The sequence below is a fragment of the Ursus arctos genome, unplaced genomic scaffold (assembly GCF_023065955.2).
Source record: "Ursus arctos isolate Adak ecotype North America unplaced genomic scaffold, UrsArc2.0 scaffold_27, whole genome shotgun sequence".
In the NCBI taxonomy this organism is placed as follows: domain Eukaryota; kingdom Metazoa; phylum Chordata; class Mammalia; order Carnivora; family Ursidae; genus Ursus; species Ursus arctos.
The window spans coordinates 12,757,769-12,773,809 of record NW_026622952.1 but is presented as its reverse complement, the minus strand read 5'-3'; the positions used below and the strand labels follow the sequence as shown (position 1 = coordinate 12,773,809).

General features: G+C 39.8%; 1 protein-coding gene across 5 annotated transcripts in view; it reads right to left on the bottom strand.

Moving 5' to 3' along the window:
• Positions 1-16,041, bottom strand: part of RBPMS (RNA binding protein, mRNA processing factor) — a 165,999-nt gene that overhangs the window by 75,313 nt on the left and 74,645 nt on the right. For 4 of the 5 annotated variants that reach the window (XM_057303576.1, XM_057303574.1, XM_026508371.4 and 1 more), the window contains 2 exons: positions 14,782-14,820; positions 13,445-13,507 (listed from right to left, as the gene is read on the bottom strand). In XM_057303576.1, the coding sequence (XP_057159559.1) occupies positions 13,445-13,507; positions 14,782-14,820 (102 nt within the window). The other variant, XM_057303575.1, reaches the window with a different exon arrangement.

The following is a 16,041-nucleotide window of genomic DNA, read 5'->3' as shown; positions in this document are numbered from 1 at the left end:
AATCCTGACGTTAACATTTTTACTCCAAGGATTTTGAAGGTAAACGGAGGTCAACTGTTCTGGTAGGGACAAAGGCATTTCTTAGACTCTTCAACACACCAGATGGGGCTGGTACTGCCAGCAGTCCTGTTCACTGTGTAGTCCTACTGCCACCTCCTCTCCCGTCTGCACTGTTGGGACAACTATACCCATAGGCATCCCCCCCACGTGACCATCTTTTTACCTTTTGGTCCTGCCAATGATGGCACTCGAACAAATGGCATGACCAAGGAAAGCTTAAAAGAAGGCAGATCCTAGACAATACCTTCATTTAGTTAAGTTTTTGACACTAACAAGATCTTCAAGTGGTATCAAAACAAGCTCGTGATGGTCCACATCCACTTAATGGTGGCCTATGACAATCTCGTCTGATGTTTGTTGCTTCCATGGACACCCCCAAATGCTCAGAATTTTAATGGCTAACTTCACTTATTTGGGAAATAAAGAGGTTCTGCCTCAACCCAGTACCTCCCTGTACTTGTCCAGAGCCTTATGACTGTCCTACCAAAAATTTTTGAGTGATAAAACGTACTGTGTCAGCGTGATTTCTAGGTTATAGGGTTTATCTCTGTAAAGCCCAGGTCATGGGCTTAAATCAGTGCATTTGGCACGAAGGAAAAAAACCAATAAAAGAGAAGAAATCAGGGGCGCCTGGGTGGCACAGCGGTTAAGCGTCTGCCATCGGCTCAGGGCGTGATCCCGGCGTTATGGGTTCAAGCCCCACATCAGGCTCTTCCGCTATGAGCCTGCTTCTTCCTCTCCCACTCCCCCTGTTTGTGTTCCCTCTCTCACTGGCTGTCTCTATCTCTGTCGAATAAATAAATAAAATCTTTAAAAAAAAAAAAAAGAGAAGAAATCATAACCTTATTCTTAGCCATAGTTTATATTATTAACCAGGTCCATTTAGAAAATAAGCTTCTTTGGTCATACAGTATATGTGATGAGAAAGCAAGAGTGTTTATGTGCAAATTTATCCTAACTACAAAAAGATTAAATCCCTAATGAGGATTAACTAGGAACATCACTTTCATAAAGGTCGCACATGTGCTCCTACAGCTTGTGCCAAGTACAAAAAACCCAGGATTAAACTGGGAAGGGAGGAGTTTTTAAATATTTACTAACTACATTTCCAATATATCATTAATAGCTGACCATACAGGTCCTTTAAGAAAAAAGGGCTACTGGTACTGATACTAGTTTCAAGGGCGGTGTCAGATTTTCAAGGAAAAGACGAATCATACTAATTACAAACTAATCTTCTAATTATTGAAAAGGAGACCAACCTGCCTCTGTATCTAACACATATTAGGCACATGCCAGGCAAAACAAGACAAGAGAGGTGTGTGGGTTTGTATGAAAATACCTTATGAACTCTGAGATACGTCAGATGATTAATGCTGTGCAATATAAGGACTCTTAGATGATAAAAACCAAGTATTCTAGGTCTATGTAGAAAAGCATATGGAGAGTAAGTCCAACCTGTAAGGCAGGCAGACTAAGAAAATAACACTCTCTTACGTTCACCTCAAGTGCTTGTGGGATCATTTGAGGTACATCTTAACTTTCTGTACTCCTTTAAGGATAGTTCTGCAAAGTTTACTTTGAGCCTTTACTAGTGGCTGATGTCGAAGAAAACAAGAATGAAGCGAGGAGAGAAAAACGAGTGCTGATATTAACAAACTCTACAATTGAAAAAAGACAGGTGCCTCAACTTTCCAAAACCATTGTGGAAAGACTTCCACCGAAAGATCAGACACAATAGCCCACAACGGGTCTCCAAGTGTCTTTTCACAGCCCTGTTTCTGCTTTTCAGTTTTTGAGCCATGACCACCCCTCCCCTCAACAGGAACCAGGGGAGTCTCCTCCACTGTGTATGCATAACCTATGCATAACCAAGCTCAGGTCATCTTAAATCCAAACACCAAAAGGAAGTAGAAGATGCGTACAAGCTTGTTACTGATCTGTAGGCGGCACAAGAGGACGATGGCAATTCTTTAAAAAGGAAGGTTATATTACATTTTAAAATAAATATTAAAAACATTTTTGAAGTCAACTTTAAATCCTCAACTTTACTGAGGACAAGAAGGAGTGCCATCTTTCTCTCTAAAATGACTAAATAAAATCTTCAAAAACAAGGGGGCAGGGGACAGCTGGGTGGCTCAGTTGGTTAAACAGCTGTGACTGGCTCAAGTCATGACCCCAGGGTCCTGGGATTGAGTCCCACTTGGGGCTCCTTGCTCAGCGGGGAGCCTGCTTCTCCCTCTGCCTGCCTCTCCCCCTGCTTGTGCACGCACTGACAAAATCTTAAAAAAAAAAAAAAAAAAAAGAGTGCCACCCACACCAATAAATTATTTGGTTCTCAAAGTCATTGGTTAATACCACTACAGATAAATCAACCCATGGGTGGGAAAAATCTGTTCTCTGATGAATACAGTAAAAATACAGAAATAAGGAAAGAGGGTAGCATTTGCTCTATCATCTTGTTTTTAAAAACTCCATGAAGCTCCTTCCAAGCAAGTGTTTGGGGCTTAGGCACAAATTAGTTGTAAAGAACGTGAAGTTAAATCCAGACTTTGGAAGTTCACTGCAAAGTACTTCCTGTGCTGCACAGAGAGCTGAGAGTCAATACGGACCTCACCTCTGAGCAACTTACATCAGCGCTCTGCCTCCATTCTGATGCATCGCCTCAAGGCCACTCACTGGTGACCTGACAGGCCTGAGGCTCAACTTCCCCGTCCAAAAAGGCTTGTTCAACAATTAACTAAGGAATCTCACTGGCTGCTAAATGAAATGCTTTATATGGAATGGATGTGGGGTCTTTGGTTTTAAACAGATTCGACTGGAACCTGAAACGGACAAAGAAATGTGCATGATTAGTTTGATAGAATAAAAGCGAGAGGAGGGGCTGTTTGTTGGGCTCACTATATTTTGAAGTCTTGAAAATATTAAGGACAACACTGCAACTTTGTTTCCCAAAAAAGCTCCAAGAAAGGACTAATGAATCAGTTTACCATTAATTGCATTATAATATAAATCAATGTTCGGAAGTACTCTGAACCCAGTGGAATTTGGAATTCCACAGACGTTACTTTAAAATCAGACTGTAGCAAAGTGGGTTAAGGAATAGGACCCAGTCCGTTGTGAAGATCATCAAGCTAATTACCCGAATTTTTGCTACTAAGCGGCCAGCGGCTTTAAAAAGTATCTCATTTACTTTGAGCCTTATGCCCTTTGAGATAGGTATTATCAACAAAACATTAATGGGAAGAAAACTGCGGTCCAGAGAAGGGTCTTGAATCAGTAAGTGGCAGAGACTGGATTTGAACCAGGTCAGCTTGACTGACACCTTTATTACACTGTCTTTGACTAGAAAGCCCTCCAGACATAACTGGTTACCAAGAAGAAACTTCCTCTGTTTTCTTAGCCTCAACATACAGATTTAGTTACCTTTTCACAGGTACCAACACAGTAACAATGTTCTGCACAAACAGAACTACCCTAATATATCAAATACACAGTGCACATTTAATATTACTGAATTTCATTTTTAAGATTGCTTTAAGGATGTTTTTAGAATTTGCTGAACATGCCTACAGATAAACGAAGATGACATGGTAAACTGCTGGAGAAGTCAACACCTTCCTACCATAGTTACTAGGACCTTTCTAAACCTAAAAACCTCCATTAGTTTTGTCGTTCATTTAATCAGCATTCTAAGATGCGTAAACAGCTTGATTCTCTTTTATAATCTTGTTGGCTTCTTTCATTGAGGTGTATCCATAACCTGTAACCTTGAATAGTTTTTTCTGCCTTCTGTTTAATGTGCATTTGCATATTACATGGGCCTTCTATAGGAATACTAAAATTCTATGAAAATGATACTGTTATATTTTTATTCCTATTTTTGAAAGTATAGAAACACTTTTTCATGCTTTGTTTTTACTCCTTTATTATAAACTAACCTTCTGCTTGAGAACATGAAGTGAATTCCATTCCATTTAAATTTATTTTCATTTCCCATAATACGTTTCCAAATTTACTTTCTAAGTTCTGTGTATTTATTCATCCACTTACTTTTGAGTGATGTCTTATGTAAGGCAAAGGACAAAACAGATTAAAGGGACTCAAAATACAAGAGAACTACTGGTTACCAGTTTATACTAGGAATTTTCTACCCAACTGCATTCTCTAGGACAATTATTCAGATCTTTTAATTTTAAAACATTAATCTTTACGGGCGCCTGGGTAGCGCAGCCGTTAAGCGTCTGCCTGCAGCTCAGGGCGTGATCCCGGCGTTCTGGGATCGAGCCCCACATCAGGCTCCTCCGCTATGAGCCTGCTTCTTCCTCTCCCACTCCCCCTGCCTGTGTTCCCTCTCTCGCTGGCTGTCTCTCTGTCAAATAAATAAATAAATCTTTAAAAAAAAAAATAAATAAAACATTAATCTTTAAAATTAACTTGCCCCACAATGGCTAGGAAAAAAAACCCAAAAAACCTAGAACCTTTAATTCAAAGTCCAGGTTACCCAAGGTACCACTTAATTTTTCAATTCTCTATTGAAACTTATATTTTTAGAAATTTTAGTCCTAAAAATATACTTTGATTTTTTAATAAATATTAGCCTTTTTAGACAGTATTTAAGATTTTAAATTAGTCAGTATAATCACGTTCATTAGAACTGTTTTATTTCTGGGGCACCTGGGTGGCTCAGCAGGTTAAGCGTCCGATTCTTGGTTTCAGGTCATGATCTCAGGGTTGTGAGATGGAGCTGTCCCCCCCCCGCCCCCTGCTGCCATTGGGCTCTACGCTGGGCATGGAGCCTGTTTAAGATTCTCTCTCTCCCTCTGATCCTGCTGCTTATGTGGAAGCATGCGTGTGCTCTCTCTCCCTCTCAAAGAAAAAAACCACCAAAACCTGTTCTTATTCCTAGTCCCATATTTACAATGCAGATATATATTTCTTCATATTTCAGAAGGATTTACTCTATTTCTTCTCCCCTGCTTATTTTTATGTATATAAAAATCCTTGATGATTGTGGTTCTGTAATTAAAAAAAAATCTATGTAATAAATATTACATATCCACTAAAAATGGCATGAAACGTTTACACTAATTATAAAGAAAGAACACACCTCATAGTATTTGTACCTGTAAGGAAATAACACAACCATTGACAAAGGTCTTATCAAAACACCCTATTCCATTTTAAGGGGGTCAAGTCCCATTCCCACTCCCCAAGTCTTTAAGACCTTCTAAAGCATTCCAGTTACAGAACAAGACAAAGGCTTTGTGGACCAAAAGTTAAGATCTGTGTCGATTATTATCAGAAACACAAAGCCAGCGTAAAAGGGAGCGCTGTAACCCCTAGTCAGTAGGATGGTATGATCATTCACTAAAAAAGATAAAAGTGAGTTTACAATAAAGAGTGATTTAAGGTGCCAACATGTGCAGCACTGCAGGACAATCAGCAATGTGAATGGCCCAGAGAGCTTTCATTCTAAAACTGGCCTGGCTCCTTTCGCAAAGAGTCCTAGCAAATAGCTCATTCTTTGCACTTCGTGTTCCACAAACACTAACTATATTTTCTACTTACATTTACAATAGAGGCAAATAGATTCTCAGCATTTCTGAAACACCTGAAGAACCATGGAGAAAGGTCAAGGTCAATACAAGACAGCATTTTTAAAAGGGAGTTTACGTTCAAATAAGTTAGAGCCTCAAAAAAAGCCGCTATGCAAAGTCTGAGGGCTGTTTCACATAGCCATGTGATATCTGATGAACTTGAGATTTCCACGTACACTTATCATTAGAGTAAACCACGTTATTTGTGAGAATCGGTGGCTCTTTCTGCTGGTTTTCTTGGGGAAAGGATGATGCTAACATTTCTGGCTACTTTTCTTTCTTTAAACTTCCTTAGGATTTCTTTCAGTAGCATTGTGTTTTTCAGTTTCTTATGTGAATGCTTAGATTTAAATAACCTACTTTTTGGGGTGCCTCGCTGGCTCAGTCAGTGAAGCATCTGCCTTAGGCTCAGGTCATGATCTCAGAGTCCTGGGATCAAGCCCCACATCGGGCTCCCTGCTCAGCGGGGAGCCTGCTTCTCCCCCTCCGCCCTGCTCATATTCTCTCACCATCTGTCTCTGTACCTCTCTCTCTCAAATAAATAAAATCTTTAAAAATAACTAACCTACTTTTCTTCAAGCAAAGGCTCTAACTAGAAATTTAACAAATTCTTCTCATTTATCCTTAGTTTTTTTTTTTTTTTCCCCAGAACTTTCAAATTATGTGCTGTACTACCCTAGGGAGGTTATAGAACCATCCAAAAATGCAGGAACATCATAAAGAAAAGCACAGAAAAATGATCTGACAGATTCTAGAACTTATTAAACAATCACGCACTGGGCATTTACTATTTTTATTTTTTTACATTGTATTTGGGTTATGAGTCACTTTTGGTGGTGTAACGTTTGTGGAAGCCTACTTCAAATTTCGTCCAGGGGGCTAGCTGGATTGAGCGGTTTGTCAGGCCCCAAGCGTGTAGTCATTGAGAAAAAGAAGAGTCCAATAACCCTGCATCATGGCAGTTCTATACTGACTGGCACCGGCATACACCCCAGCCCAGTGACGTCAAATGGCTGCCTTAGAACTCTGCAAGTCAAGAGTAAGCAGTTATAAACAGATTTAACCGATAAACATTAGATCGGACTCATGATCTCATCTGGCAGCCTTGCATATTTCCCATCCAAAAGTCCCAGCTGGGATCGCACTAATTGGGCCTCTTCAACCACATTGAGCAATAGGCGAAGAGAAATTTAGGGAGAAAATTTTAAAACTGATAAGAAACATATTGACATAGTGCCTGGTGAGGGGGAGCTGAAACAGGCCATCTGGATGCTTGTGTTGGTGAAAACTTTTGTTTAGTGGAAATAATTCACCTAACTCGCAAGCTGTGCAAATATTAAGATCAAAAGTCCTAACTTGCACAACCTGTCAGGAAAACCTGTGATACAGGAAACAGAGACTGTTGTCCAGACTTCTGTCAAACCAAAGCCAGAATGTCTTTGTGCGGGCACTGCCGATCTTGACTGCCCTGCTGTCCGTCCCTCTGTACTCAAAGAGTTTGTACCAGTAGTTTATGGCCACATCTTTTCACTAAGAAAGTATACTCGGGGTAGAGGTTCACAGCTAGAACATCTGCAAGTGATTTTGCTTGGTGATTTCCTTTTAACACCTTTGGAAGTGAATAACACCCCTATCTGTGATGAGGAACCTGGTATAGAACTAAGGAATTAATTATACCATACTGTTTAGTAATTTGATATTTGGGAGAGCTCAGGCCACTCAACAAAACTGAAATTATGCACAAGGCTGGAATCATTGTGATATAAATAACCATAGTGTTTACTTTAATGCCAGGAATTTATGGGGACGGAAAAGCCAAAGTTTCCCTGATTAGATCAGCTATTTTTAACACGTGAGCTATGAAGCACCTTTTCAACATGCTTTCTTACAAATTGAAAATTCTCCTAAAAATTCTTTATCATACATGCTACTGAACTGATAAATTTCCTCAATCATAAAGAATTTAATAGACATGTCCTCAATTTCTCTTCATTTTCCACTTCTTAAGGCTTCTTTGCATTCGAAGTCTGCAGGACGGCCACATTTTCCTCTTCAAAACCAAACTGCCTTTCAATCTCTATTCCAAAGTCTTTTTAGACCTTGAGGATATACCTTCCCTTCATGTCTTGCATGTTGCACATAAAATATAAAGCCTAAGTCTTACCTTATTAAATGAATCACCCAATGGTTGGCTTTCCCCCACCCTTACTTTATTATCAGGTAAACTAAACAATTTAATGGTAACACAGTTCTATTAATTAGAATTGCCATCAAAAAAATGTTACTAATCCTCGTTAAAAGAAACATTTTTAGTCATGTGAGAGTCCAAAAGAACCCATATCTATTGCAATCCGTCAAAAAGTATCAAGGACCCAATGATCACTTCATACCTACTAGGATGATCATAATTAAAAAAAACAAGTATTGGTGAGGATATGGAGAATTTGGAACCCTATATACATTATTGGTGGGAATGTAAAAGGGTGCAGCTACTATGGAAAGGTTTGGAAGTTCCTCGAAAAGCTAAAGATAAAATTACCGCATGACTCAGCAATCCCACTCCTAGGTATATACCTAAAGCAACTGAAAACAGGGACTTTTTCATTCACAAGAGCAAAAAGGTGGAAATAACCCTAGTGTCCATCAACAGATGAATGGATAAACAAAAGGTGGGAGATCCATATAATGGAATTATCAGACAAAAAAGGAATGATGTTCTGATACATGCTACAACATGGACAGATCTTGAAAACATCCCACCAAGGAAAGAAGTCAGATACAAAATGACAAATATTTCTGTATCCAGAATAGGTGAATCAATAGATTGGAAATAGATTAGAGGTTACCAGAGGCTAAAATAAAGGAGAAATTGGAAGGACTGATTAATGGTTACTGAGTTTGTTCGGGATGATGAAAAACTTTTGGAAATACAGTGGTGAAGGTTGCACAACAACATGGTGAATGTAATTCATGCCAATGAATTGTGCACTTAATCATTAAAATGGCAATTTTAAAAATATATCATTTAAAAAATAATATACCAAAAACCACTGAATTGCACACTTTAAATGGGTTATATGGTATGTGAGTTGCAACTCAAACTTTTAAAAAGAATCCAACAGACTAGGGGGTGCAATAATTACAGATCATTTACATCAAATAGTGTAATATGAGAGTAAAGCCAATTACTGTGCTCACCCGATGTTTAGTTGTGAAGGCAGCTTACAGTGATGTACATTGTTTGATTACATCAGACTTCTCTAATTCTGATATAATAATTTACAATAGAGTCAATGATAAAACCTAGCCCAGTAACAACTATTTAAAATTAGGCGAAGAGGGATCACAAAATGCACATGTACTCCAGAGCCCACACCCAACCTTTCCAAGTACAGCTGACACTTGAACAACATGGGTTTGAACTACTGGGCCAACTTACTTGCAGATTTGTTTTTATAAATACGGTACAGTACTGTAAATGTATTTTCTCTTGCGATTTTAATATTTGTTTTCTCTAGCTTACTTAATTGTAAAAACACAACATACTATCTATCTATATCTATCTATCTATATCACATAAAATATGTGTTGACTATGTTATCAATAAAGCTTCTGGTCAATAGTAGGCTATTAAGTTTTGGGGGAATCAAAAAGTCTGTGTGTGTGTGTTTGTGTGTTTTGTTGTTTTGTTTTTACTCAGGAAGTGGTTAGCACCCTTGATCCTTGTGACGTTCAAGGGTCAACTGTACTTTAGACGAATGATTCCCAAACACCAGTGTAGGACAACGCCCGCTATGGAAACTTACACAAGCAAGGACAACGACAAGCCTGTTGATCTGAAGTATTAACTACAAATTGCTTTTATTAAACCAAGATTTTAACTAGCCACCAGTGGCAATATTGGGGTCTTCACAGTTAATAGGAAGCCAGGGATGGCTTATTCTCACTTCTGCTCAGGGTCTTTACCCTTATACCTACTCTATTTCCTGTGTTTCTTTTCAAAATTTCCACAAATTTATACTAAACCAGGCTAACTCTCAATATCACTCACCATATTTGATTTACATTCCAAAATTATAAACAAATCCTAAAAATAATTGGATACTTTGGATTATTAACACCCCCTTCCATACGCGTGGAAAATAGGAAGCTAGCTGCCAGTATGGAAATTACAAATGTGTATGAAGGGTGAAGGATAGGTCAGATATTTTGTTGTCAGGTTAAAGAATGGATGGAGTTTCTAATCCTGTGGATTAATGAGACCACAGATAACCTGAAGGGAAGTCTGGGTTTGGGTTATTTTTAGCTTAATTTGGGAGCTTTTGCTGTACAAACAAAATATATTATATTTACTTTAGAAGATTTGAGTAATCTCCTGATAAAAGTTCAATGTTACCACTTAATTCAATCTGAGCATGTTTTTCCATAAAATTATCAAACTGATGCATAATCCAAAAATGGAAGAAAATAAGATTTAAAAAAAGATCAGTCATTTGGGAAAAGACTAATTATTAATACTAATAACTGAACCAGACAGTAACCAAGACCAAGAAATAACAAGAGGCACGAAGAAGTGGTTCATGACACTGACCTATTCTATATGGAGGTACTTACTGGACTGAGGTTTTAGTTTCTCAAGAGTGGAATAAAACAAAACATTACAACATGGAACTTTCTCCCAAAGGAATGTGAGGAGAAGCTTTTAAAAAGAAGCCTGAACAAATGACATGAGAGGAGAAAATTTTGTAATGCCTGTGAGCATCGTATGTTTTTAATTCACCAATTAGAAAGATGACCCTGAAGAGAGCGTAACACGTTGGGTCATAGAGAGAAAATCTGTCAGCTTCAAGATTAAGTACATTACCCCGAACGGGCCCATTTTCTCTGTAGAGAAAAGAAATCCTGCTCCATTGTCACATATGCCAGACTTTATCATGGCCATTCATCCTGGACGATATGAATTAAATAGTCTGTCACTGCCACCAGGAAAAATGCAGCAACATTCCATGGACCAAGCAAGCAGCAAGATGTTGTAAAAGGAGACAGGACTAAGATGCAAAAGGCTGACTTCTAGTTGTAGCTTTAAACCTATGCTTCCTGACTGAGCCATCCATCCTTTCAAGGTCTCCATTCCCAGAACAATAGGGTGGTTTCTAAAGTTACAAGGCCTTCTAATACCTTATATATAAAAGTTAAAAATGTCAAGGAAAAAAAAAAATCAACCATGAGCTCAATAAATGCTCTGCACTCACGAGTCAGCCTCTGAGCAGAAGAAAGCTCAGGTTCAGTAACTCACAAACATTAAGGGTTACCCTGGGATCCACAGAACAGAATTTGAACAGTTTCGCTTGGAGTTCTTCCCAAGTTATTAGTACATGAGCAACAAAAGAACATTAATGAATAAGGGAGAAGATGCTGCTAAAGGAAAGCTTACTGCCAGTGAGAAAGAGGAAGAGCCGAACCTAAAACCAGATGTCAGGACACGAAGCACAATAATATGGGGCCAGCCGGCCTAGGGATGGACTTAAACACCTCTACCACTATGGTACAGGTGGGCTCCAAACCTGACTGCTGGTACGGATATAACCCTCGGGCACCAAGAAAAAGTGAAATTGTTCGCTGTACCCCTGCTTACTGAGGCAAGGAAACACTGTTTGTGACTGTGACCATTTAAGCAGTTTAAAAACAAACTTCTATAAAACAAAAACACAGGGGCGCCTGCGTGGCTCAGTCGGTTAAGCGTCTGCCTTCAGCTCAGGTCATGATCCTGGAATCCCAGGATCGACTCCTGCATAGGGCTCCCAGCTCAGCAGGGAGTGTGCTTCTCCCTCTGACCAGCACCCCCCAGCCCCACCTCGTGCTCTCTTTAGCTCTCAAATAAAATCTTAAAAATCTTAAAAAAATAAAAAATAAAACAAAAGCCCATCAGGGAAAGTTGCCTTCGCCAGATAAAAGCCTAGTGTTCCTCAGACAGTCAAGGCAGGCCACAGAGAGCCCATTCTGTAAACAAGCTTCAACTGCTGTTACTTCCTTTAGAAGAACAATGAAAAAGAGCATGGTGAAAACTTCACCTAACATAACTTTGAAGGACCTGGAACAGTTCTGCAGCTAGAAACACGCAATCTGGTAAGAATGAAAGAAAACCACTATCTAAATAGAAGCCTAGTTTTATTGAGAGGCTTAAAATTTGGTTATACTGAGAAAATTCTGGCCCTACCTATGTAATGATAAAATCAAAACAATTTCTATATCAAAATAGTGAATCAGACACTGTGCTTCAGTGTGTACCATTAGTACACACTAAATAATTGATTTATATTACATTTTGTTCTGTAGAAGACAAACAGTTTTTCTGACCAGGAGGTTATTTACCCAAATCCAGGAAAATCCCGAGCTCTTCGGAACTCCCGGATTCCAAAGTCATTCATGAAAAACCAACACTAAGAAGCAAACCATTTCTTCTAAGAGTGTGTACATTTTTTTTCAAAGCCTAAAAACCTTTCAAGATTGTGTCCCAATGATACCATCATGTTGAGTAAACGGACCCCTCTGGAGGCCCTTCCCCTTGGGCCTCCAAGTCTCCAGGCTACCAGGTCTCTCCTACAGCCCTCCTCAGCACCGTCTGCCTTAGCGTCCAGGGGCTCAAAAGGGGCGGCCGGGAGGGGCACCTGTAGGTTCCATAGCAACATAAGGGCCTACACCTCGACACTCAGATCGCAACCAGTCAAGTGGCCACTTGCCCTTTAAGAAGCACCCTAACCCTTTTTGGCTGCTTTCATCAACCCTTATTCATGGCCACTTAGGCCGACTGCCTGGAGCAGGATGGAGCCAGGCTTTTCACTAGGACTCTTCACCTCAGGATCAGCCCTCTGCATCTGGAACGCAAATTCTGCTTCCTTTCACCTTCTGGCAGCTTGGTTCCCCTTAAATTGTTTCGGTCTTCAGCATACTAAAGGGGAAAAATACTTTCTAAAATGAAGCTGGCAGGGGTGCCTGGGTGGCTCAGTCATTAATCGTCTGCCTTCGGCTCAGGGCGTGATCCCGGCGTTCTGGGATCGAGCCCCACATCAGGCTCCTCCACTATGAGCCTGCTTCTTCCTCTCCCACTCCCCCTGCTTGTGTTCCCTCTCTCGCTGGCTGTCTCTCTCTCTCTGTCAAATGAATAAATAAAATCTTAAAAAATAAAAAAATAAAATAAAACGAAGCTGGCAAAAGTTTCAAAACATACGGCACACAAGATGCCTACAAACCAAATACAGGTATCTCCACTCAATTACAGCTGACAGCCATTTATTATTACACAATGCAGAATGTCTTTGGGGACAACAGTGAGAATAAAGACTATAACCTTAAAAAAGAAAAAAAAGAAAGAAAAAGACAAAGAAAAAACACAAACCTGCATACCTAAAATGGAAGCCTCATGAGATGAGGAAAGCCAAGTTTTGATCTACTCTTGGGTTAGGCTTAACCTTTGAGAGTAAAACGATGGCCAAACTAAGCTGCACATTACCATGGGGAGTGACTGGGCTAAATGCGAATGAGACATTGTCAGGTATTTTGAGCATTACAGCAAAGGCTGGAGAAGAGCAAAGCATTATCCAGTAGTTTGTACCTGCGACCACGATTCAAGGAAAAATCTCTTTAGATGGCTAATAAAATGGATGAATCCCTCTCTATCAGAATGAGCAGTCATATTCCCCCCATGTGATTTCCTGTCCAAAGAAGTTCTATTGCCTCCCACCACCTCGCAAGGAAACACCCATGATTACATCATTACTACTTACATTTAAGGCATTCTTTGCAGCTTCTGCTTCTGAGCGACTGTCAAAACTGACAAAACCTACGGGCTGAGGAAAGAAAAAAATATGAAGAAAAAACAAATCAGGAGGTATCTATTTTTCTGGGTCAAAGGTGATGTCAAACCGAAGAGCTAAGATAAAGGAATGACCACAGGCAATGGGTAGAAATAAGAAAGCCAGTTCAAAAGAATCATGACGCAGTGGCTTAGCCAAATTTCTAACATGAATCAAAGGGGATTGTGAGGGTGGTTCTTCAAGGGCACAGCTGGGGATTGAGAGAATCATAAAAAAAAAAAAAAAAAATCTAGAAGGGGTTGGAAGGTGAGCAGCAGTGAACAAGAGAATAGAGGAAAACTTGGGTCAAGAGGCTCTACTTTCCTAAATCAAATTCACTGTACCTCAGTTTCTTCATCTTTTAAAATGGAAAGAGAACCGAATCACCTTTTGGTACACTGTAAGTGCAAGGAATACAATGACACAATGATAAAAGCCCTGTACTCTCACTTAATGATCAAAATTATAAAATGAACATTTCTATCTCAAATCCCAAGGGATAACTTTAAAAAGTCTTGTGTTTAACTAGGTGTGTAAACCAAATTGTTCCAACTAAACAGAGAGGGGTGATAATCCCTTGGGACTCAATCTTTTAATCCAGAAAGATGCTTGCAACATAGCTTATTCCTGACGAATCAGAGAATACCTTACTGAGAGATGAAAAGCAACTGAGAGGTGAGCATGCTGGGTATTCAGCATTTTCGGAGCGGTTGGGGCGGGGGGGTGGGGGGGGAGGAGAGTATACAGCCAAAAATTTCAAGAAGCCTGTGGAAACTATAAGGGTCATTGATTACCACCACTCTCCATTCTGCACCTTCTGTGCTCTACCCTAGACCTGGGACTCTGCCTGTGGTTATTAGAAGGTTGAAATACAGCATGAGTCTTCACCAACAAATACACTAATTGAGAAAGTTTGCCTGTTTAACCTTACTTTTTAAAAAAGGAAGAATTGGGAATAAAAGTGGGTTTGGATGATTTCTCTAGAATAATCAGACAATCCCGATATAACCATGCTGAATGCACGATGTTTGCCGTTTGCCTTCCTCAGGGATAGTCTCAAGACATTCTAGCTGGAGACAATAGAATTGTGAATCATTTTCCTGTGCTAACTCCTAACCAATCTCACACTTAATTTCAAATCAACAGCAAAAATTCAATCCTAATGAGAATTATAAAGGAGAATGCTGAGACCCAGTAACATTCTTATAGAAAGTCAATTCAAATTTATTGTGGAAGTGATCATTTATATGCAAGTTTGAAATTCTTACCTGCTTAGATGTGAGCTTTATAAGAGAACCCTCGTAGCCCTGAAAATTAAGAACCAAATTTAGATGGAAAAAAACTACTAGAGAAAAAAAGCAATTGTAATAGCATCTTGCTCAAGTAAAAATAAGTCCATTAGGACTACCGGCTAACTCTTCTTACCAATGCCTCAAGTTAACTGAGAAAGCAGATTTTACAGATGCATGCACGTATGTGCCAATGCGTCCGTACTTCAGGCCTAAAACAAATCACACCTTGAAATGTAGGCATGTGTATCTAGGTTTGTTTTCCTTATTTTTTTCCCATGAAATCGTACAATGGTTGGAAAATAGGTTCCTCTGTCAACAGGTCTTTCTCATTTTACAGAGCTAGGACAGTGAAGGGGAGTAAATTTAGTAAGATAGGAAGGTAAGTATGTGAGGACTTGGTCACGTGTTTTGCTACAAAGTAACATTAAAACATCAAGAACGTCCTACGTAGAACTTATTACTCGAAATTTCAAAACTGCCAGGAAAAGTTACACAGGGAGTGATACTAAATTCTGTTATTTTGCTTACTTAGTGAAGCAGAGAGTTTTCATGTTGGCATTCGGATTGGGACATACAAAAACTCCTGGTTGGGTTCTTACTCCAGCCCACCCTCAAGGGGGATAGAAACCCTCCCTTTTCACTCCCTCCCAGCACCCCTCCTGGCTCCTCAGGATAAGGATAACAAAGTGTGTTTATTTCTGAAAATAATCAATGGCTGGTGGCTGCACTGATGGATGACACGAGGGGAAAAACACCACTTGACATGATTGACCACTGCACAGATCAGTGCCAAGACAGATTTGCAGACTAGGGTCAGCCTCCAGGGACTTTTAATTAAAAGAGGGTTGTTAGGAATGTACCGGGGTCCTGACTCTCGCGTTGGGGTTTCTGGGCAGGATGTTGGGATTGATTCATCCTCCTATCTTCCCAGCAGAGAACTATGTTACCAATTAGCTACTGTAAACATTTTACCTCAAAGACCTTGAGCTCTTCTGGCCAGAGAGGTCATGATTCACAGCCCTGCCTCTTCCTTTTTCAAGGTGCTCTCTCTCTCTCTCTGAAAAACCTGGAGGTTTAAATACCCTGAAGGCCTCAGAGGCAAAGGACAAATGGATATTTCACTCAAGTACACCACCACTGGTGGCAATATATTGTGCTCTCTAGACACGAACAGAAAAGCAGTACCACAGACTAGTTCAGAACATGGATGGCAGAGTCAGATTGCTGGGGTTTGAA